Source organism: Cynocephalus volans, chromosome 8 (assembly GCF_027409185.1).
Source record: "Cynocephalus volans isolate mCynVol1 chromosome 8, mCynVol1.pri, whole genome shotgun sequence".
NCBI classification, from domain to species: Eukaryota; Metazoa; Chordata; class Mammalia; order Dermoptera; family Cynocephalidae; genus Cynocephalus; species Cynocephalus volans.
Window position 1 is genome coordinate 27,072,361 of NC_084467.1, and position 24,849 is coordinate 27,097,209.

A 24,849-nucleotide genomic window follows, 5' to 3' on the forward strand; every position below is an offset into this window, starting at 1 on the left:
TCTGGCTCTGTGGCCTCTCTGATTCCCCCTCCTGAGCATTGCTCTCCCACTCATCCCCTCCAGCCACTTGTGACTCTGTTGCTGCTTAAATGCCTTGGGCCCACCTCAGGGCCTTTGCACTCGCTGTTCCCAATGCCTGGAGTAGTCTCTCCCCAGATATTGTGTGGCTCACCCTTCACCTCTTTCAGGTCTTCACACAAATATCTCCTTCCAAGGAGGTCTTTCCCAACCACCCAGTCTAAACTTATAATCTCCCCACCCTGGATCCATCTTATCCTCTTCTCTGGTTTTTGGTTTGCTTTGTACTCGCCAACATTTATATACTATATATTTTACTCATTTCGTTTATCTATTATCTGCTCCGTATACCAGAATGTAAGCTCCATAAGGGCAGGAATTTTTGTCAGTTTTGTTCACTGCTTTAAGCTTAGAGTTTCAGACTGGGTCTGGCACATAGTAGTAGATGCTTCATAAACATTTGTTGAATGAATGAATGATTCTCCTTCAAAAACACATAGTCACATAGACAAAGCCAATGAAATATTGCCAAATCCTAAACAGCTCCTTTTGTCATAGCTGCCAGGGCCCTTGGACAGTGGGAACACATTTGCCTCTCTCAAGTTTGTCTGCATTTCTTGTCTGCATTTAACAGTAACCAAGATCAGTCATTGTCTGCATTTCACAGTAACCAGGACTGGTCATTGTTTTCCTGGACTCCCCACTTGGGATGCATCCCTAAGGCCTCACTGCTGCAAATCAGCAATTAGCCTTTAGAAAGAAGCCCAACACGGAGCCCAAGCCACAGTTTCGCTAATTGTTCTTCGTGTGTTAACACCAGCAAGCTGGCTAGCATTCTGGCCATCTCCAAAGGTACAGCAACGGGAATCGAGCACAGATCGGCATTCCAGGGAACGCTGCTTTGAAAGCAGACATTGTGATTTCCTTTCAAGTATTATCACTCACTGTCATGCCTGTTATGGATTTTTCAGTCCACAGTTCCCTGGGCAATAGGTGCCCGCCAGGCAGAGATGAGCTTCTGCTCCCTGTGCTGCTGGCGATCCTTTGTCTGTGCCATCACCAGCTCCCAGCACCACCCCCTCATGCACACCCACGACCTGCCTCTCTCTGCTCAGAGGGGCATCCTGTCAGCAACACAGGCTTTTCCTGTTACTCTCAGGACCGTGGGATAGAACCCACGAGCTCTCTAGGGATCCTGCCTCCCTCCGCTCAGTTGGCATCTGCTGAGCTCCTGCCCAGGGCTGGGCACCTATTGCAGGAAGATAAGAAGGGAGCCGGTAAGCCCCTCGGGGCAAGCACCAACTCTCCTTTGCCAGTGTCAATACTGTCCTTGGTCCCCAGCTCTCTGCAGGCTGACCTGCCCCTTCCTGGGCCTCTGGAAGGAACTAAAGCTACAGATGCTACGAGAACTAGGAAACAGACATAAGTGTTTTCCAGACCCACAACTGGGGGAAAAGGGGGTTGAAGGGTCCTCTCTGGACACTACAGGCAAATGCAGCTGTTGAGAGTAAAGAGAATCTTTTCTATCTCCGCTCCTTCTTGAGGTCATGTCATCTGACCTCCTGGCTTTAAATACTATCTACATGCTGAGGATGTTCCAACTTATATCTGAGGACAGGCTCTCTCCATCCAACTGCCCACCCCCCAGCTCCTCCTAGATTCCCAGCAAGCATCTCACACCCAACAGTCCCAACTGAGCGCCGATCCCCACACTCCAAGCCTGCTCTGCCCACAGGCTTCTGCATCTTAGCTTCTCCATGCTGCCAACAACTGCTCCAGCCAAAACCCTTGGAGCTACCCTGGCTTCTCTGACACCCATATCCAATCTGTCAGCCAATTCTGTTGGCTCCACCTTCAGGATTTATCTCCACTGCTACTGCCCCCATCTAAGCCCCCTTGTCTCTCGCCTGCACCGCTGCAGTGGCCTCTTGGCCAGCCTCCCTGCTCCCCCTCCTGCCCTCCTTCAGCATATTCTCAACACAGCAGCTGTTTAAAGGCAGGTCAGATCAGGTCGTCCTCTGCTCAGAACCCACCAATGTGCCACGTGGTACTCAGAGTAGAAGCCACGTCCTTCCCATAACATAAAAGCTGTGCATGACTTGGCCCCTTCTCTCTCTCTCTGTCACCTCCTGCCACTCTCTCACACTAACTCTGCTCCAGTCGCACCGGCTGGATCTCTGTCCTTTGAATGTGCTAGGGAAACTCTCACCTTGAGGGGTCAGGCCTGCTGCTGACTCAGCCTGGGATTTCCCAGTAGATGGTAGTGTGGAATCCACAGTCCATTTAGTGAGCTCTTTTCCTGGATCCTAACCAAGTGACCACCGTACCCCATGCCCTCATCTCTTATGCAGTCATCACAGTTGCTTGATTCTTCATCTGTCTCCCCAGCTGGACCATGACTGCCCAAGGGCAAGGGTTGGCTCTTACCCCTGGGGGTTTCCCCAAGCTTTGTTCAGAGTAGATATTCAAGGCATGTGGATGGATGGGTAGATTAACAAAAAAACAAAAAACAAAACCAGTTTTTCATAACATTGACAGTGTTTGGGGGCATTTTCTCAATTTATGCTTAATCAGACCATGAGAAATGAAGAAAGAGACTCTGTGTCCCAAAAAGCCTCAGCCAGAAGCCAACTGGTCCATGTGCTGCCTCTAAGCCCCCGCTGTTCTTCAAGACAGCGGGGTGTGTCACACAGGAAGGAGAACATTCTCCCTGGCTTGTGAAGACGGGATCACAGCCTTGTAGAAATCTTTCCCAAGAAAGGAAGAACATCTTCCCGTATCTCCCCTCCATGTGAGATGGGCATGGAAGCTTTAGAAGACTCTCCTGTGGTCCCAGGACAAGACGGGATCTTGGAGGAGGATGCACACTCAGTCTCACTGGGCATGGCTGTGGATGAGCACTGCTGCTATCTCACTGTGCGCAGGCAACAGCCCCATTTTACAGATGAGAAAACTGAGGCTCACAGCCGTTTTAGAGCATTCCCCAGGTAATACACAGTGAGCAGCAGATTAACCCAAGAACTATATGATTCCACAGTGCAAGCTCATCTATTGTCCTGGATGCTTCCTGCTTTCTTCCTGCCTCCAGAAGGTGGTGGGAGACTAGCCAAGTGAGAGGCATGAGGGGGCAACTAAGGGCACTGGGTCTAGGCTTATCTGTACCCCAGGCAAAACTGCCATGCCTTCTTAGGCCCACTGCAGCTTCCTGGATTACAAAGGGCTGCAATGGTACCAGAGGATGCTGGGAATATGGGACAGGAGGATGGTTGTGGGACAGTGGACTGGCCATGTGCCTCTATCCCTGCAGACTTACTGTTGATGGGAACTGGCAGGCAGAGCCCAGGCCAATACTAGAGATTAGAAAACGCTGTGGATCAAAATCAATAGAACTAATGGATGGGGAGTTATTGATTTAAAGCAGTGTTACAGTATCATAGATTCATTGAATTAGTGACTTTTAGATTTGTCATGGATTTTAGAAGGCATCTAGGGCAACTCCCTATCCAGTTCAGCTGTGCTTCTCACATGAAGAAATCCTCGGCAGGAAAAAAATGTGTGTGCATGTACCCGGGGTCTGGGGGCCCAAGCTAATACAGCCAGCGGCCAGCAGGGCAGGTCTCTGAGGTTTCCTCCTCTGTCTTTCAAAAGATGCCCACTCGCGCTTAATTCCTCCCTCCCTCCCTCCCTCTCTCCTTCCCGTCTCTCTCTCTATACGAGGGTACTTCAAAAAGTTCATGGAAAAGTAAAACTGAAAGATAATACAAATCTTTCCATGAGCTTTGTGTGTGTATGTATGTGTATATAAATGTATATATATTTAGTTTAAGTATATAAATGCATACATAGTTGGCCCTCTGTAGCTACGGGTTCCACAGGGCCAACTGGGAGACTTGAGCATCCTTGGATTCTGATATCCTCAGGAGGTCCTGGAACCAATCCCCCACAGGTGCCGAGGGACGAATGTGTTTATAACTATATATACTTAGTTAAAATTATATACATATTTAGTTTACTCTTTGACTTATATGGAAACATATTTAAAATACATACTTAAAAAATATATATCTATATTTAGTTTAAATATATATTTAGTTTACTATTTGATTTACATATATAGAGAAAAGGATATATGTATAAGATAAGACTGAAAAATGTGCCACTTGCCTATAGATTTGGGTACTCCCAATACACCATATATGTCCCAGGACTATATAGTATTTAATTGATTTCTTTTTTCCACATTTAAATGACTCAGAAACTGAGATGAGTCTTACAATCAAGGGTGTGTCACAGTTTAATGGGCAGAGTTTTTTCTTCTTAGTGGTGCATAAAATAATGGTGCATCTTACAATCAATAGAATTATTTTCTTTAAGCTGGAATAGAATGTTAACTTTGATGAAATCCAGTACATATGCCAGTTTGAGAAGTAAGCTAACAGCATCCCTGGCAGAGCTTGATCTATCAAACCCTTGCTTGGTCACCACCAGAGATGGCGGGTGTGGGGGGTGTCATTACCTCACAAGGCAGCCTACTCCAAATGATGGTAATTCAAACTACATAAAACTTCTTCTTGACTCTTGGCTGAAATTCACCTGCATCTAACATCATTCCATTGGACATTACTCTGTTCTCTGGAGCAACCCAGAATAAACCCTTATTCATCTTCTGTGTGACAAATACTCATGTCACTTCTAGGTCTTCTCTTTAACTGTTCTTTGTGGGATCATTTCTTCTCTCATTCATTCCTCCCAAATGCCTACTGTTTTGGGTCTTGTGCTGAAGATACAATCCATGACCCTCAAAATCACCTTGTTACTGATCAATGCTTTATTATGTGGGTTTCCTTCCTCTGATAACATCCACCTCCCAAGATCTGGAGTCTACACTTCTATTAACAGAGCCATGTGACATTTGTCTCATGTTATGTTCATTGCCAACTGAAACCTCTACGTAGTTTTCACACAAACCAGGACTTCATTGCTATTGGTTTTAGTTTTAGTTCACTCTTTGATTTTGTATTTTCTTCCATTTGCTATGTATCACACACACAGTAGAGCAGCCATAAAGAGGAACTTTTTAAAAATCACCCACAATCTCACTGTCCTCCCATGTCAATTGTTTCCCTTTATATTTCCATCTAATCCCTGTCCATACATGACCTACTTTACATGGTTGTAATAAATATGGGGAAAAAATTTTGCATTCTGCTTTTTTCACTGAAAATAATACCATAAACATCTTTCTGTATTAAGTAATGCTATTATAATTTTAAATAGCTGCATAAATCTATTAGGTAGGTATACCATAATTTTCCTAGCCATTCCCCTATTGTTGGACATTTTTACAGTTTCCAATTTTTCATCATTATAAATAATGCTGAAATCAACACTTCCATGCACATAATTTTCTTCTTCTGTTGAATTATTTCCATAGGATATATTCCCAGGAGGGGAATTACTGGGTCAAACGACAGGAGCATTTTATGACTCTTGATACCTGTTGTCAAGTTGGATTCCCCAAGGACTAATTTACATCGCCACCAGCTACGTGTGAGTGTGTCTGTTTCTCTGCAGCTGCTCCAACGCTGTATCGAAAGTTCTGCAGCCTAATTTAATAGGAATGAAGTACTATTTTATTGTTTTAATTTACATTACTTTGATAACTATCAAGACCAAATAGCTTTCCTTTTATTTATTTGCTGACTCTATTTCCTCTGGTGTGAATTCTTGGATATCTTTCTCACCACTTAGTATGGGCTCATTATACAACATTGAGAGAGATTAACTCTTTGCTGCGATCTATGTTATAATATTCTTCAATGGTCAGTTGTTTTTCTTTCCATTTTAGATTATTTTTATTATACAGAAACCTTTCTGTGCCTCATCTGTAAAATACAGATAATAATAGTGCCCACCTCACAGGACCAAATGTTACAATGCAAAGCACTTAGAAGATTCCCTGCACCTGGTGAGAGCTCCAGCAACACTAGCATTCACAATCATCCTCACACTCATCATCACCCAGTGCATTTGCTCTCCCTCCCTGCTCTGAATCCTCTGCACAGCTTCCACATGTGATCCCTAGGGCTTCCTCCACACCGCTTCTAACCGGAGACCCTAGCACTTGAACATTCATCTATTTATCGGGACTCTTAAGGTAAGCTTGTTCAGTCAGTGACAGTCACATCATGAATGTCTATAGAACAGACAAGAATATCATAAATATTTCTGTTGGAGCAATTGTGAATGCTAGGCTGCTGCATGTACAGGACATTCCTTCTGCTCCAGCAGTGTAGACGCCTGCCCACAAAGGGAATGTGGGGAGCGAGCCCTGCAGTTGGTCTCCCCTTGTCCTGGCACCATCCCCGGTGCTGTTGCAGGTCCAGGCACAGTTCTATGCTGGACAATGGTCCCCCTCGTCCCTCAGGATCGGCCCCCTTGCCTCCAATCTGTCCCTCCCTTCCCTGCTGTCTCTAAAGCACAAATCTCACTGTGTCTCTTCCCTGCCTAAGACCCTTCAGTGATTGTCCCTCGCTGTGAATAAAGCCCAAGCTCCTTTCTGTGGCCACCCAAGCCCTGCGTGAGCTGGCCCCAGACCCTCACTCCAGCTCAGCTCCTGCCACTCCCCTTCTCATAGTCCTCACTGCCCTAAGGGATTTCTTGCAGTTGCTCAATCACCTCTGCTCTTTTTTTCTTCTGGCCTTTGATTTCATTCATTCACCCAATATTTATGGAGCACCTCGGTGCCAGGACCTGTTCTAGGAGCTGAGGATTCAGCAGAGAACAAGAATAATGCAAAAAAGATGAAGCCTCTGACCCCAGGAAGCTCACATACTGGTAGGGAAGGACAATAGCAAATAAACAAAGAATCATCCCATGTCAGGGGGTTACAGCAGTGGTGTGGGAGGAGGGGCTGTGATATGTAGTGTGGTCAGAAAGGCCTCTCCATGAAGGGATATCTGAGCTCAGAGCTGAATGAAAAAAGAGAGAGTGCTATGGGACCACCTGGCAGCGAGTGCAAGCCGAGGGAACAGAACGTACGGAGGCCCTGAAGCTAAAATAGGCTTGACTTGCCCATTCCTCTGCCCCGTCCTCCTCATTAGACCAATTCCTGGTAATATAATTCATTACCAAGCCCAGTCTGTTTTACTCCTAAAATATGGCTGAGTAAAGATCTTGAGGGAAAAACAGGAAGCAGAGAGCTGGAAGGAGGGTCACAGAGCAGGAAAACAAAGCCACTGTCTGCAAGACAGGGTCTGGGAAGCAACGACGTCCGCTGCAAGGCCAGGACTGGGGGATGTCGTAGCATTGAGCTGTTGGCCCACCTGACTCTCCGTGCTCCTCCTTTCTGCGGCGTTGGGATAGGTGGGAGCGGCAGGCCCTGAGAACCACGTGGAGGCAACACACAGTGGGGAGAGTGTGGGCTGTGGAACCAGACCTATTTTCAAACAGTGCATGACTGTTATGTGCTGGATAACCTCGGGCAAGGAAACTAACCTCTCTGGGCCTCAACTTCCTTATCTATAAATGGGGATCCTAAGGCCTGGCTCACAAGGTGGTAACGTGTCAGTGTCTGCAAAGCCCCACTGCATTGCTGCACCTGTCAGAGGTGATCACCTTGTCTAGTCCCCTTGTTTTCTCCATTTCAGAGGCCCTGGGCTTATGGATCCTGAAGCTTATACGAGGGCACTGTAAATAGTTCATGGAAAAATAGAATTAAAAGATAGTATAAATCTTTCCATGAACTTTTTGAAGCACCCTCATATGAGAGTAAAGGACTGTGAAACAACTCCTATCATTGAATGGGACCAAAAGGAATGCCATCTGTTCACCTCCAAATCTCCAAATCAGAATCCCCACCTAACTCTGTAAGTGCTTTTCTCTCCTGCTGTTAAAAGAAAATGTCAATGGGTTCAACCCTCAATTATTCACACTAATGAAGGAAAGGGCTGGAAAGAATAATCCAAAACAGGAGATAATCAGCCCAAAATTATCAATTAATGGGAAGAGGAGGGGCTGAAATATTCAACGTGATACTTTTCCTTGGAAGTGTTCTCTCCACACTGATGCTGGGCTCATGGGCTGGGAGATAAGTCACCCCAAGAAAGAGATGGTAGAAAGGCATGTGTCCCCTGAACCTCCAGGCCTGGGGTCAGTGGAAGAAACGCTGATGGGGTCACCTGACCCAAGTCTACAGGAGGGAGATAGATGTGTGTGCCCATTAAGCTCCCTGCCAGAGCAGTGTTGTAGGCTGACCCTCTCCCCTCCTATCCACTTGGGAGAAATCACATCAAGGTTTCCACCAGTAGGTTCTCGGTGTCATGGGGGCTTGTTATGGGAGGGACGGGGGCTGAGCTGGCAGTGGTCTTGAATGAACCATCTTTGGGATTCTATGGGCCCCCCTGCTTGGGCACAGATATGGGAGGGAGGGTCAAGCCTGGGGCACCCTGCTGCCTCCTGTGAAAAGGGCATTTATCAGCTGAAGACCTGTGCTAATAGGTGTTAAATAGAGTTCAATGCAGAAAATTGAGAAGTAATGAGACTTGGAGCCATGAGAATAAATTAAGAGGTGATCACACGGCCGAAAGCCTCCATGTGAATGCTAGAAAAGAGGAGGCCTGACCATTAGAGAGCACTGGGTCAGGGAAGAGGTTGGAATGATGAGCCCACCCCAAACTGAGGCCAAGGGGTGGTCAAAAGCAATTAAGCACTTATCGTATTTCATTGGTTCTAGGGTGCAAGCTTTTCCATAGTTTTATCTCTTTGAAATTGGGACGTGTCTTATGATCGATGGCATGCCATACTTCAATTGGCAGCATTTTTTTTTTTCTTACTGGTACATCAACCAAAGCTACATCTTATGACTGAGGGCATCTTACACTCAATGAAACAGGTTACTAGTCTCTTTCTTTGTCTGGGTCTTTTACACTGGGTGAGACGATCACTTATCCATTCACTTATTTAAATCAGTTTTTATTGAGCTTCTACTACGTGTCCAAGGCTGGGCGAGGCACAGCTGTGAGTGGTGATCCTAACAGCTCACATGCCTGCTTCCTGACTGTTTACTCTATGCCAGGCACTGTTAGGAACACTTGACACGCGCTGCCTCATTTCTACCCACAACAATCTCATAGAGCTGGTTTTATTATCATTATTGTCCTCCTATGACAAGGGAGGTCAGAAGAAGTGAAACGACTTGCTCAAAGTCACACCCTTGCTACTAACTGGCTGAGCCAGGAGTCATTTCTTCCTCCAGTTCTGAGCTCTGACCTCGGTGCTCTGCTGAGTGCTCTGGCTGTCCGGAAGCACACATGGGCACGGAGAAGGCAAGCAAGGAACTGGAAACACACGAGTGATACGCATGATGGAGAGAGAGGTACAGGGAGCCAAGAGAGAATACAACGGGGGTGTTGTGCACAGGGGCGGCCTCCTGCATTCTGTTCAAGCAGAGACTAGAAGACTGTGGTGAGATGGAGGCTCAGGAGAGGGGACTCAGGCTGTCTGAAGGATGAGAAAGGAGACAGAGTATAGTGCATCTGAGAATTGGACAAAATCCAGTGTGGCTGGAGGAAGAAGAGGGTGGAGGTGGGGTTGATGCCCAGGGCTTAATGGCCAGGTAAGGAGTTTGGACACCATCCTGGAAGCAATTAAAGGGTTTTAAGTGAAAGCTCTCTGAGATCCTTGCACCCTATCATCTAATAATTCTTTGAATCTTTTTGTTGCTTAAATCTTTTTGTCCCCTTGAAAGGAAGAGAGGGTTAGCCCATGTTCTGTAGAAGGGATTTGAGAGGTTCAGTGCCTTGCCCAATGTCACACAGTGGGGACACAGCAGAACTTGGACTTGATCTCCAGAGACCTAACCAGGCATGAAAGCAATTTTCTCCTGTGGTAGAGGAATTGGTATTTATTGAATAGCAACTCTGTGCCAGGCATTTGCTATGCATTAACTCCTTTAATCCTCATTACAATTCATTGAGGTGGGTGTTACAGTTTCTGTATTGCAAAAAGTCAGTTGAGGGAGGTTGGGAGACTTGCCCAAGGTCACACAGCGAGTCTGAAGGAAAGCCAGGCTTTGAACCCACATCTTTCTGACTCCTGTGTCTGTTCTCTTATTCTCTCCAACATCTGGGGGTCTCAGAGCTCCTTAAAGATAGGAACGACTTATTCATTCTTGCATCCTTAAAGCTGACCTCTGGATTAGCACATAGCCGGTGCTGAATGAATGAATGAATGAGACAGAGAAGTAAAGCAGAGGTACACCTCACCTACAGGCCATCCAGTTGCCTGCAAATGCTCCTTTCCCCTCTTTGCTGTTTCTTCTGACACATGACATGAAGAGGGTCAGGGCACAAGAGTTCGGCATAACATCCCCTTACAGCTGTGTTAATACTCTGCCCCAGTGGGGGAAAATGTAACTGTGCATGATGAACTATTTGTGGGATTATTGAGAACGTGATATGAAAATCATCCTGATTCCCCACTTATTGAGAAGTGCTGCCCAATTTGTCTCAAATGTCACATCTCTATGTATTAATTTGCCACTCTACAGTCCTGATTAAAATGAATATTCCCCAACTCCCAAGGCAGAGCCATTGGAAATGGAGCAGGTTCACTCAGAAAGCACACACCATCCCTCCTAGGCAGAGGAAATGGATGTTCATCTCCCCCCATCCTAGGGGATGCCTTGGCCTGCTGTTCTGCTGTTCTGGCCCAGAGTGGCCTGAACAGTGCAAATTGTATACACATAATATCAAATAACTTCCATTAGCCCAATTTTGAATGTCTGCATAGTGTCCAGAATTGGGTCGCTCTTTCTGAATGAGGAAATTATCTGACAGGCTGAGGCTGGGAGAGGAAAATCAGCAGGTCTAATTACAGGAAGGAATAAAATGGGGGGAGTGTCCATTTCTCCAATGCACTGGGTTCCAGTTCCATCTCTGGACCACAATTTTCCTGTGTGCACAGTGGCACGAACACCTTCAATCCTATGCACACCTCCAAAAGCCACGAAAGCACACTTTGTCTGAAGCTCATTCTAGCCTGCCTCTCCTGGTAAAGCAAAAGAGGGAGCTCCCTGTCCGTCTGTCCATCCCTTGCAGCTTCGTCTATCTGCCCCTATTTCAGCATGCTGTGATCCTTATGCAGAGATGACATCACCGGCCTTCCACTGGTAGCAACAGCACACAGAGACATTTTTTCAGAAGTGACACTAAGTTGAGCACTTCTTCCTCCCTGTTCTCCTTTGGGAGGGCAGATGGATCAGGGTAGAGGGCACAAGTTGTGACTGCAGAAATGAGGCTTGGGTGAAAAATCAGGGAGTGTGCACAGTAGATGCTCAATAAATATTAGCTCGATGAATGACAGAATCTCTACCACCAACTTTATGTGAGATGTCAGTCTCTCTGGGCTCAGTTTTTCAGGTGGACTAGGGGCTTATGGGTGGGCCACAGGGCATCTGTGAATTCACTGAATTAAATGGAAAAGTGTTGTGTTTGTGTTTATGTGAGTGTTTGTGCGTCATAGCTTTCAAGTCCATGACTCCAAAAGTCTAGGGCCTACTGGACTTGTTACTAGAACCCTTAGGTCTAAAGCCAAAATCTCTGACATAAAGAGAAGAGGCCATGAAAAGACTAAATTCCTGACCTTGGCCTCATTAGCTGCAACCCACCTGGCGACAGGGCCTGAAACTTCATTCCTGTCCACTGGGCATGCTCCGGGCAGTGCTGGAGGCTCATGGCTATGGAGAACACTCCTCCTTCTGCATGGAAACCACGTTCTGCTTGTAAGACTAGCCACACCATGAACAGCTGGATTGAGGATTTTATGCAGACTCAGGAGCCTGGCAACTGGGGTGGGGCTGGGATTGCCACTTAAAGAGTTGGTTATTTCTTCCATCTCCTGAAATAATCCCAGTCAAGTAAGGTTAGGATGAGAGTGACTTAATTAATTAGCTGACATTTATCGAGCACTGACAATTTGCCAGGTCCCGTACTGAGCACATCATATGACTTGTGCAGTTTCTTTCCTAATTTTCACAACAGTTCTACGAAGTATTATTCTTACCCTGATTTTACAGGCATGGAGGTTGTGTGTGGCCTACTGAAATGAAATAACTTGCCCAAGATTACACAGCAAGTGAGTGGCAAGACAGGATTTGATTCCAGACGTCTGAACCCAGGGACCTGAGATCTGAATCCTTGCACTACACCACCTGTCCCCTTATCGGTACCAGGGAGTTTGCAAAGATAAGCCTGCCTCATCCTTGTGAATTTTATGTGGAGATAGTAAGTATAATACAATAGGTCTCATTTTTAAGGAAGCCTCCTGCACTGTGACAGTGAGCTACCGAGATCACGGTTAGACTTAGACAAAGAAATACCTGTTTTGAGATCTAGACTATTAAATAGATCTCAGACTGAGAGCCAGCACTCAGAGATGGGCTTGGCTTCACAAAAGTGTCAGAGTGACACATGATTCATCTGCTAAAATGCAAAGGTTCAGCTGGGATTAGGCATTAAAAACCTGCAGACTCTTCCCTAACGTACATTTCTGTTCTGTTCATAACTCTTGTTTACATGGTGATCAGTCTGGTATAGAGAGGGGACAGTGGGAAATCCGGAAGCTAGGATGGAAGAAACTGTGCAAATGGCAGCAAGACTAGAAACATCAAGGAATGACATGCCGGGGGGCAAACTGGGGAAGGTGCAAGCGTCCCTGTACTTAGACGGAACGACCCACAGCGAGCATCAGACAGGGAGGCACAGAAACCAGTACAAATAACTGAATTTCAGAGGGATTCAGAAGTAAAGAATAAAAAGAAAACTAAAAGAATAAGATGAACATTTAAAGGAATATTTATTGATCTGATCTTGGCATAGAAAAGGCCTTTTCAAGCATGGCACTAAAAGTAGATATCATAAAAGAAAAATTAAAAAATTTAAATTTAAAATTAGTGGCAGGAAAATTAAAACTGCTGCATATCAAAAGGAAACCCATCACATTAATATCCTTAATATGCAAAAACCACTTACAAAGAAGATAACAAAAATATTAACACCCCAATGGAAACATAGACAGAGACTAGGACAGGCAATTTACAGAATAATCTACAAATGGCCAGTAAGTGATGTCAGGTGCTCAAACTTACCTATAATCAAAGAGAGGCAAATTATAACAACAAATGAGATTTCACTTCCCACCCATTTTAATCAATGAAACCGATTTAAAATTCACCAACATGCAATGTAAGCAAGGTGGAGGGAATGGGCCCAGGCCCGCTCAGGCACTGTGGGTAAAAGTGCACATTAGTATAACCTTTCTAAAAATGCTTTGGAATTATGCAGCAAAATGTAAAATCTATATACTCTTTGACCCAGCAATTGCACTTCCAAGAATTTTTTCTAAGAAGATAATTAGACGAGGGCTTAAATTGTATGTACAAGGATGTTCTCCACCTAAATGTCCACAGAATAAGACTGGTTAAATAATTGTGGTAGATTCAAACCACAATGGCTCCCTCACTGACATTCATTAGAAAGGACAAATCAGGGCTACTTTTATTAACACAGAAAAGTGTTGGCCTCATTAATCAGATTACAGAATTGCACATATAGCATAATCCCAAGTGCTTGGGGACCTGCATGTCTGGGCACGTGTGTGTGTGTGTGTGCAGAGAGATGTCTAAATGTATACTCACTGGAAGGCAGAGGTGAGGCTAGACCTGGACAGGTGGCCCTACCTGGGCAGAGCAGGACAGAGGCACACCTGGGAGTCAGGAGGAGGTGGGGGGAGTGGGGTGAGGGCTCCTGGAGCCTATTTCAGACTCAGTGCTGAAAATGGGGTTGCCAGATCTGGCAAATAAAAATACAGGATGCTCAGTTAATGAGAATTTCAGATGAATGGATAGTTGTTTTTTTTATCATAAGTATGTTGCATTTAATGCTTGAGACATACTTATACTAAACATTATTCCAACTTAAAAATTTGAATAATTAAAAATTCGGATTAACTGGACATCCTGTATTTTGTCTGGTACCCATAGCTGAGAAGCTCTGGAACACATTTCCTGTTGCTTCCACAGGATGACTCAGGCCAGTCTGGAGGGACACTGAAGCCACAGCAGTAAACTGACTTAGTTCCAGTTTACCCTCCTGTGAAACAGAGTCGCCTGCCTCTGCCTTACTTGAGGAGTTTTGCAAGAAGCGTAGTGCAGGGCAAGAGTACAGTGTTTAGTGCCAGATAAGCCATGTTAAGGCTGCTGGCCATCAAGTAGCCTTAAACTGCACATGAAACTCCCCTGCAGCCTAGTGAGTATGTCTGTGAGATGGAGATAGCAACGTCTGTCCACCAGGTGTTGTGGGGGATTAAATGAGATAATGTACGTAAAGTGCCTGGCATACAGTCAGTGCTTAAAACAAGTTGATCCCTTTCCCTCCCGTCCAGCCGCTGTAGCTCATGCTCTTGCCCCAGGGATTACAAATCAAGCATCTTCTGTCATCTTGGGGTTTGACTACTGGCCTTTTTGATCTTTTCCTTGAAGCGGCTGCAGCCGTGAGCTGACACTCTTCACCTGTCTTCACCTTTCTCCAAAATCCCTAGCAGCAGTTCAGTTCCTTATCTACACTTTTCACACTGCGGATGAGCGTGGAGAAGGATCAAACTCGCCTTGATAGCAGACATTCAGGAACGTCAGCCAAGGGGAGCGACCAGAAGCAGGGCCCTGATGCCATTTTGAGATGGATATGGTGACATCGTGAATAGAGAACAGGAAGCTGTCCTGACTGGGGGCAGCCTGTGCTGACCAGGGGTCCTTCTCTGGAGCCTGTCTGTCTGTCCGCTTGCCGACCAGCACAAATGTCTAAGGTGGACTCTGCAATGAACGGAGGGGCTGATCTTCCTGAGAAGCAAATCTTCATAGAGTCCTTTTGATGAACGGATCTTCCCCACCTTTCTCCAGTGAGGCCCAGAGAGTTTAAAAATCTGCCCAAGGTCACCCCAGTTAATCAGGTGTAGGTCCAAGAAGCTAGTATTTACCAGCAAGTCCCCAAATATGGGATTATTTGGTCTGTTGTTGAACAAGCCCAGTGACAGAGAGAGCCCAGGGCAAATATCCTGGGACATATTTGCAGCAGTGGCTGCCCCTTCTCATTCTTCCCACCTCCCCTCCTTGCCCCTCCACTTTGGCTGTTCCAAAACTGGGTGCAACGCACATTTTTCTAAATGCACAACTGCCACATGGTCAAGTCCCAAGCCAAACCAATGGGGTTTGGTGATGGCTGCAGCCTTGGCTTATCCATGCTTGACCCCCTTGATAGCCCAGACGGCTGTGCCCCGCTTTGCCACGCAGTGCAAGGACAGCCAGCCACACCTCCTGCAAAGTCTGCAGAAACTCTGCATAGGTGACTGCATAGAGATCCACTCAGCTACAGCGACCTGTTTGTACTGGTCCAGGGCCTCACCTACAAGGCTTTAATTTTTACCTGACACCATTATGTGGCTGATATAGGACAGGACATTCCTTCTGCCTTGTTGGCCCTGCTGAGGATGCTGAGCATTCTCATGCCTGGGCTGTCTCACCTGTGCCAGGCAGATGAGAGGAGGGACCTGTGGTCCTTTAATTTATTACTAATGTTTTGTAGCCTCTTTTGAATCACAGACTCTTTTATGAATCTGATAGAAGTTCTAGCTCAGCTCTGTCCAATAAGGATTTTCAGCAATGATGGAAAATCTGTGCTGTCCAATGTGGTAGCCACAAGCCATATGTGGCTATTAGGCACTTCATATGAGGCTAGTTCAATTGAGAAACTGAATTTTTAATTTTGTTTAATTTTAATTAATTCAAATGTATTGGACTGCATGTTCTACAACAGGGGTCAGCAAACTTTTTCTGTACAGGGCCAGAGGGTAAATATGTTATAGGTTTTGCATATGGTCTCTGTTGCAATAGCTCAACTCTGTGGTTGTAGTACATGCAAGCAGCCACAGACAACGTGTAAACAAATGGGCATGGCTGTGTTCTAATAAAACTTTATTTACAAAAATAACCTGCTGGCTAGATTTGTCCAGAGGTGGGGGGTGACTTTACTATCCCCTACTGTATATTCTCCCTAGAAAAAGATACACATACCCTTAGAATTTTGTCTCTAATTTCAGTGAGTTGACAGACCTCCTGATGTGCAACTATAGAACCTGCTTGTGAATTCCAGGCTAGAACCTCTGTTTTCAAAGGGCTCTATGCATGTACCCTGAGATCCAAAGGGCCTGATAAGGAGCGCTTGTTCCCCTGAAAGGACAGTGTGGCCAGGAATCAATGGGACACTTATTTCCTTAAGCCTCATGAAGTCAGGGCCTCAGACACAGATCCACAAGGATTGCTGAATGGGGACACCATGAGGGCCTAGGGTCCAGCCGGGTCTCCTGTGTGCCGGTCACGTCTGTAATCTCTGCAGGCACCTCCTCTAGTGTCACTAACTCAGTCCTACCCCACCCCCAAACACTGTTCATCTCCCCAAGGTTCACATATCGTGGAAGGAGCTAATTGGCTGGAGAAACGTTAACAAGCTTCTGAAGAGGCCTCTATTAGTAAGAGCTCATAGCTCAAACCTGGAGAGAATCAGTCTGGATTCAGGACCAGGGTGAAGGTATAGCCTGGGGGACCAAAATCACAGAATTGATATTGGGAGGAACTGGTCATTTTTAAAAAAGAAATTGGGCTATCTCAGGAATCCTCACTTTAAAGACCTGAAGGTCTTTGTCAGGAGCCCTCAGTTAAAGTGAAGGGGAGTTATGTCAGAAGCCCTCAGCTAAAGGCATGTGGAACTTCCTTGGGAGCCTTCCCAGGAATCCTTAGTTAAAAATAAATGAGACCTTCTTATGAGCCCTCAATTGCTCAGGTTAAAGAATCAAACTGTCTCCCCTATACCTCTACCACCAGGGGTGGTTTCTGCCAAGGAGGTAAGGCTTGCCCACTTTACATGGTGTATTCCTGGCCAAGGCAAAGGTGGTGTCTATTTCTGTGTTGCTATAGCTCCATTCAGGAAAGCATCACTTATTCTTTAAGTTCTTAAACAAAGGCAAGGGAAAGAACACTTTCGAGTAACTGGCATGCTTTACTAGGGTGTTATGTCATTACTGTTATTAATTATCATTAACAGTCTTAAAATATGCCAATTAATGATCTTAACACAAAATAGCAGTGCAGGTCTTAGCCAAGAGCAGCATAATTTCCCATTAATGAGATGTAAATTTCTCATGGAAATGACAGAGATCTACAAGTACCACCGTCAGAGCTAACATAATAAAGTTAATAATAATAATAAAGTGTATAATCTGAAGATATTAGTGTTACTTTGAATTCTAACACCATATTTAAACAGACTGAGAGAAGTAGAAATTATTAGCACAGCTCAAACCAAAAAAAAAAAAAAAAAAAAGCTAATCCATGTTATTAAGGAAATATCGATTGTTCTTCCTGGAGTGATATAAAACCTACTCTGACTCTCTGCAGTCACTAGATTGAGCAGAAAAAATTTTCAGCTGCTTATTTTATTTCTTTTACTTAGGGTTTATAGCTCTCTCATTTTCAAAAACAATCTGAGGTACCTTATACAATTAAGCCCAATTTAAAACAAGATTTAAAAAATAGAAACACAACAAAACCCAGTTAAAGGGGACAGAGAAATAGATGTTACCAGGCCTGCAGGATAAACTACAGCAGCTCTGGGCTTTGATTTCAATTCTGAGTTTCCTGGAAACACAGTAGGGGTGATTTAAGTAACTGAGTTACTGGTTAGTAACCAGTCTTGTTAGGACAGGCACAAGATCTGGGTCTGAAGAACCCTTCCCCGCTGCTGAGAATGGCGCATTCCTGCTTGTGGCTACAACAACATCACATCTCAGGGTCCCTGGGCTGAGGCAGGAGGCACGTACCTTCATAGCTGGCGCGAAAGCCCTGGGCACTGACTGCATAGTCGCTGATGAGACGCAGAGAGAGGGTGGTGGCCACGCTAACGATGGTGGCTGGCAGCTGAAAGCCTGTGAGCCTGAAAGACAAAGAGGTCCAATTAGGGAGAACGACCCCCTTGGGAAACTGCACATCTGTTAAGCATTTATAGAGTGCCTGCTGGATGCACACTGCTAATCTGGGCATGGAGGCACACAGAGGGTGTTCAAAGACAAAGTGATTCTCAGCAGAGAGGAGGGAAACCAGCAGTCTTATGCCACCGAAACATGAGGGGGTGACTCCCCCACAGCCGTGGCCTAATGCCCGGCCCTGACTGCCATGTTTGTGTCTCTTCTCTTTCTTTCTCCTTTCTTGGTTTCTTCTCTTGTCTCCTCCCTTTTATGGCTGAAGCCCTTTGAGGCTCTGAATAGAATTCACCACAAATTCACAGCTAATAATTGCCAGTAGACAATATTTATTCATGTACTGAGGAAAATAAATCCAACTCTAAGTAGCAGAATGTGGATGCTTCTTATCATAAAGTGTATTCTTTAAACGAAATGTTTATTGCTTTTATCGAAATTAGTGCTTATTAGCTTAAAAAGAAGAAAGCATAAAAACGAAAACCCAACACAATCTTGAAATAATCATTCTTGACAGGTGACATGCAAAGAGATGGAAGGATCAATAGATGGGATCATATTTATTGAAATAATTCCGTACACATGGGATCATACTGTGCTTTTAAAATTAAAATGTTCAAATTTTCTTTCTGGAATTTAAGTGAAGAAAAAGAAATGGAGGGAAACTAAAGAAGTTGTTGAACCTGAGATAATATGTTTTTAGCACAAGAGAATCATTTTTAAAGATCCTTCTAAGGTTAAAAAGAGACCACAGAACCCTTGGGGACATATTTAGGAAAGACCTTGTCCACTGCTGGGCATTCATGCATGGTCATCCCCACAGGTGACCCAAATGTGCACACGGGTGGTAGTGAGTTGGCCAGTCTTCTGTCCACCTTTGTCCTTTATCCCCTCTTTGAGGCTCAGCCTGCCTCCCCTGGACTCTCTTCAGGGATCTGGGAAGGAATTCAAGGTTTACCTTTACCCCCACTTTTAGGTACTTTGTGACGCTCCTAAATCCCGCTCTATACATCCCATTGCTATATAATAAACTAATGCCCAGATGTCCCCTGAAGAGCATGGGTTTGGGGCTCAGACAAGTTAAGTCACATATTTGTTAATACCCACTGTGAAAAGTCTTGTGCTAGATAAAGCCCCTGCTCTTGCCACCATTCTAATCTTGTAGGATTCATGTTAACTCAGAATAAATTCAAGAAAAATTGGGAAGTAGGTGACCAAATAAGTTTCAAGGACATCTTCCCTTCAAGTATAAATATATCCAGCAACGGATCCCTACCTCACTCCATATTCATATTCTCTCTCTCATTTTCTCACATGGTTCAACATTCACATGTAAAATAATGAAATCACACATATGGGAAGAAAATAAAATCACCTTATGCTGAGGAAGGTCTTTCTGAACATGACGCATATAGAGGACTCCTTTTGCTTTGACCTGCCCATCGCTCTCCTAGGGAGCGGTCCACAGCCGAGGGTTCTGATAGGTACCCCACCTACCCACCAGCCACAGAGCTGGGCAAACGATCAGTCATGGCACACTATCCCTTGTTTGTATGGACTGACTCAAGATATGGAGAAGAGGAAAGAGGGCACACAACCCAAGCAAATCATTCTGAGTCCTTCCATGGACCAGAATATACAGACTCTGAGAGTCTCTTATTCTGGGATCCTAAATCATTAGAATGTAAGCTTGAGACTGTCAGCAGCCTTTTTATCATCACACAGAGCCTATCTACTTTATGGAAAATGAGTTGCCACATAGATATAAACGAAAGCTGAGCAGTGGGAAGAGAAGGGAGACACAGCCCTGACGATGTCTTTTTCAGATTCTTGATCCAGCCATGCCGAGAGATCTCTCTTCAATGACCAGTATGTGAGCCAACGTTCTTTTCTTTTTCTCAAGCTAGTTTGATTTGGATTAATATCTCTTGAAATTGATTGAGTACTGATGAAACCCCCGAGGCCTTAAAGGAAATGTTGATTGGTTTAACTACATAAAAATTAAAAGCATGTATGTGTGACAAAAGAAACAGTAAAAAGACTTAAAATGCAAACTGGAAGATTATGTGTAATATACACAAAGGAAAAGGGTTAATATTCATAGCCTAGAAAGAGCACTTATAAATCAAGAAGAAGAAGATAAACAACTAAAGAGAAAGAAGGCAAAGGATATGAACAAACAAAAACAGGAAGATGATTCACCTAATTAATATTGAAATATGAAAACTAAATCCACAAGACTTCCTATTCATCTATCAGATTGGAAAATATCCAGAGTTGACAAGGGTTAAGGAAAACAGATCCTGCCATTATCAAAAGGATAATAAGGGAATACTACAAATTATGCACATATGTTTGACAAATTAAATGAAATGGACTAATTCCTCGAAAAGTGCAAACTACTATCAATTTTCCAATATGAAACATTTGAATGGCCATATAACTATTAAGGAAATGGACTTAGTAATTTTCAAACTTCCTAAAAAGAAATATACAGGTCCAGATGTTTTCACTAGAGAATTCTACCAAATGTATGAAGAATTAACACCAGTTCAACTCTAAACTCTACCAGAAAACAGAGTAGGAAGAAACACTTTCAAACTCACATTATGAGGTCAGTATTACCCTGCTACCAAAGACAGAGACACACAAAGAAGAGTAAAGACCAATATCCCACAAAAATATAAACACAAAAATCCTTAATGAAATATTAGCAAAGAGAATTCAGCAATATATAAAAATAATTATGCACCATGACCAACTGGGATTTGTTACAAGGATACAAGGCTAGTTCAATATTTGAAAAGCAATCTAATCCACTATATTAACAGGTTAAAAGTAGAAATATCACATGACCATATCGACTGACGCAGAAAAGGTATCTGACAAAATTCAACACCCATCCATGATTTAAAAAGAAAAAAAAAAACTTTCAGAAAACTTAGAGGGAAACTTTCTCAACTTGAGAAAGAACATCTATAAAAAACTATTGCTAACATCACACTTAATGGTGAAAAACTTAACGCTTTTGTCCTGAGATTAAGAACAAGGCAAGGATCCAACAATCCAGGTAGAAAATCAGCAAAAGACATGAAGAGACATTTCACCAAAGAAAATACATGGATGGTACATAAACCATGAAAAGATGTTCAACATCATTAGCCATTAGGGAAATGAAAATTAAGAATATGATGACATGTTACTACATACCCATTAGAAGAGCTAAAATAAAAATGGTGACAATACAAAATGCTGGTGACAATGCAGACCAATGGATCTTTCATCAGTTGCTGGTAGGAGTGCAAAAAGGTACAGTCACTCTAGAAAACAGTTTAGCAGTTAAACAAACAAACAAAAAGCCACATATACTAATCATACAACTCTGTAATTGCATCCCTGTGCATTTAGCCCAGAGAAACAAATACTTACATCTTCACAAAAAACCTGTGCGTGATTGTTCATAATAGCCAAAAACTGGAAACAACCAAAATGTCCTAAACAGTAGGTGAATGATTAAACAAACTGTGGTCCATACCATGGAATACTATTCAGCAGTGAGAAGGCATGGACTACTAGTACAAGTGACAACTTGGGTGGACTTCAAGGAAATTATGCTGAATGGAAAAAAGCTAATCTCAAAAGATCACATGCCACATGACCCATTTATATAACATTCTTGAAATGACAAAATTAAAGAGATGGAAGACAGATTAGTGGTTGTCAGGGGTTAAGGATATTGAGAGGAAGGAGAGTGTGGTATAATCATAAAAGGGCAGCATGAGGGAGATCTTTATGGTGATGGAATAGTTCTGTATCTTGATGATGGTTGTTAGGTGAATCTACAAATGGTAAAATGACATAGAACTATACACCCCCTATACACCCACACTGCACCAATGTCAGCTTCCTGGTTTCAATACTATACAAGAGTTATTTAATATGTAACCACTGGGGGGAAACTGGGTGAAGGGTATGTGGGCTCTCTCTGTACTATCTTTGCAAATCCCTCTGAATCTTTAATTATTCAAAATGAAAAGTTTTAAAAGTTATACATAAGACTTATGTTATATTTCTCTTGGACAGCACCTCAGTTCTCCATTAGATCTGACCTAAACTCAGTCTCTCTGGTTCAGGCCTCGAGCTCCTACTTGGTCCTGGCTGGGCCCCTCACGTCAGCTATCTCCAGTTCCTACCAGCCCCTCCCTACCCCCTCCTGTGGCACTACTGGGGCCTTACTGGAAATGGACTGACCACCTGAACCATGACCCAGGCCCCAGGGCCACCCTTCGCCTGTCCTTTGGCTCCCAGCTAACTTGCCCATGCACCAAATACCCTTCCCCTACTCCAAATATTTGTCTGCCAGTGACAGATTGCTGCCCCCCACTGGACACTGAGCATTAAAATACCAAATCATCTCCAATGGGGCTATACCTGGATCTGGATCTGATCCTCCCCTGCCCCGGCCCCATCTCAGCAGGCTCTGGTTGCCTCTACCTCCAAGTGGGCCTGATTCACAGCAGCTGCAACTTGCCTCTCAACCATGTCCACCAGAATTATGCCCCTGGGTGCCCTTCCCAGACAGCCTGGGGACAGGGTTTTCCTTCAACAACATGCAGCGTCATGGAGTGATCGCAAACCTTGCCAGGGCTTCTCCCATGAAGTTGTCTCTGGGAATGGCATTCTTCCCACTGAGTGGAAATTGTTGATTTTATTTCCTAAGTTAGTTCCACGATATTTTTGCACTGTGATTATAGATTCCTAGACCCTAGTTTCTTGGTACTATATTGACACAAGCTGTGAATAGCTAATGCACACTGTCAACAAACAATTACAGTTTTATCACTTGCAATATATGGAATTGCAGCTTGCTAGGCATTTCCTCTAATCAGATATTTACCACTGCTCTGCTGTTTCCCAGGGTTGGTAGATAAATTGTAGCAGGGAGGATTCCTCAAAGGCGCTAAAGCTGGGGGAGGGGGGTGTGAAAACTTGAATCTCCCCATCTGGATCCTGGAATCATCCTCCCCCTCTTCCTCCACCCACTCATTATCTTTGAGATTGATTTCAGACAAACTGATGACCCTGCAGTCAGGAGGAGCTATTACGTTGTTGCGAGTCGAAATGAGCAAATAAAACTTTCAGAGTTTCCCATCTTTTATCTGACAAGTCTAAATATCATATCGAAAGGAGTGAGGCATCCTTCAATAGCGCAATCCAGACTTGGTACAGAAATGGGGTAGAATGATGGCAAGGAAGGCAAGAGGCCCCTGTGCTATGGGCTACCCTCCCTGTTGACTCTAAAATGTGCAGAGAGCAGCATTTTGCAAACTGGTGGCACAGCTGTACACGTAAAACACATCTTTTGCTTTATCAAGGCATATTGTCTTTCCTGCTTCCTCAAGAACCTTTTCTCTGCTTTCACCTTCCTGCCCAGATCAACCCAGCGTCTTGAAAACTGCTGATGTCCAGGACCCCAAATGCCTCAGCTCAGGATCCATCAACAGCTTCCCACTGTTCTTAGGATTAAGGCCAGAACGCCTAAGGAGGTCCACAAGCCTCCATGGCTTGGCCCCGCCGGATCAGCTGCACTATCTCCTGCCTGGCTCCGGCCCCTCCAGTCTTCTTTGGCCAGGGCCATCCCAAGGGCAGAGGGAGTGGTCAGCCCAGAGTGCAGGCTTCAATAAGGGGGTGCATTTCCTATTGAGAATTTGAAAACAATAGTAAAACTGACATTAAAAGTCCACTTCTCCACACTCCAAGTAATGTCAGTGATAAAATACTTTCCCCACCTCCCTCCTGATGCACTGCTGGCTTCAGTTCCTTCGCACTGCCACGGTGCATCGTCAGGGCTCTGCACAGGTTGTTTCCTTTTTAGTACGCCCTCTCACATCCCCTCTACCTGTTTTTCTAACTGGCTCCTTTTTATCATTCCAGTCTCGCCACAAATGTCTCAACATTATTTCTGGAAGGATGCGTTCCTGACCTCCCAGACTAGTCTGTTCTGCACTCTCCTAGGTCCCTGTGCAAGTCTCTGGTACTCCCCACCATGCTTTTCCAGCTTTACCTCTAGTCACATGGTGGAATGACACCTCCCTGTCCCTGCTGAGGTCAGGCCTGGGCATGACACCGGCTTTGGCCAAGGACATGTGAGTAGCAGTGAAGTGTGCCATTTATGCAAAGGAGACTTGAACAGCCTGGGCGCCTTCAGCTACAGTGATCCTGGGCTCTGTCAGCCACAGTCCTAAGTGACTCCACTAAGCAGACAGCCCCTGCAAACCCTTTCTCAACACGCAGTTCAAGCAAGAAATAAACTTTTCGTGAATTAAGCCATTGAGATTTGAGGGTCGTTTTTTACCACGATGCTTTCAAATGTAGGTTGTACATCACTAAACACCAGGGAAATGCAAATCAAAACCACTCTGATACATCAACTCACCCCAGTTAGACTGGCCATCATCAAAAAGACAGAGAATAAAACAAATGCTGGTGAGGATACAGGGAAAGGGGAATCCTCCTACACTGTTGGTGGGACTGTAAATTAGTGCAGCCATTTTGGAAAACATTATAGAGGTTCCTCAAACAACTACAGATAGAACTACCACATGATCCAGCAATCCCACCAGTGGGTATATACCCAAAGCAATGTAAATCCTTATGTCGAAGGGATACCTGCACTCCCATGTTTATTGCAGCTCTATTTACAATAGCCAAGAGTTGGAACCAACATAAATGTCCATCAGTGGATGA

The 24,849-nt window shown here is 44.5% G+C and overlaps 1 protein-coding gene across 1 annotated transcript in view; it reads right to left on the reverse strand.

The window, feature by feature from the left end:
* The window catches only part of CSMD2 (CUB and Sushi multiple domains 2), a 588,341-nt gene that overhangs the window by 444,706 nt on the left and 118,786 nt on the right, over positions 1-24,849 (reverse strand). Inside the window, exon 3 of the mRNA XM_063104124.1 lies at positions 17,947-18,059. Within this exon, the coding sequence (XP_062960194.1) occupies positions 17,947-18,059 (113 nt within the window). The remainder of the gene's footprint in view (positions 1-17,946; positions 18,060-24,849) is intronic.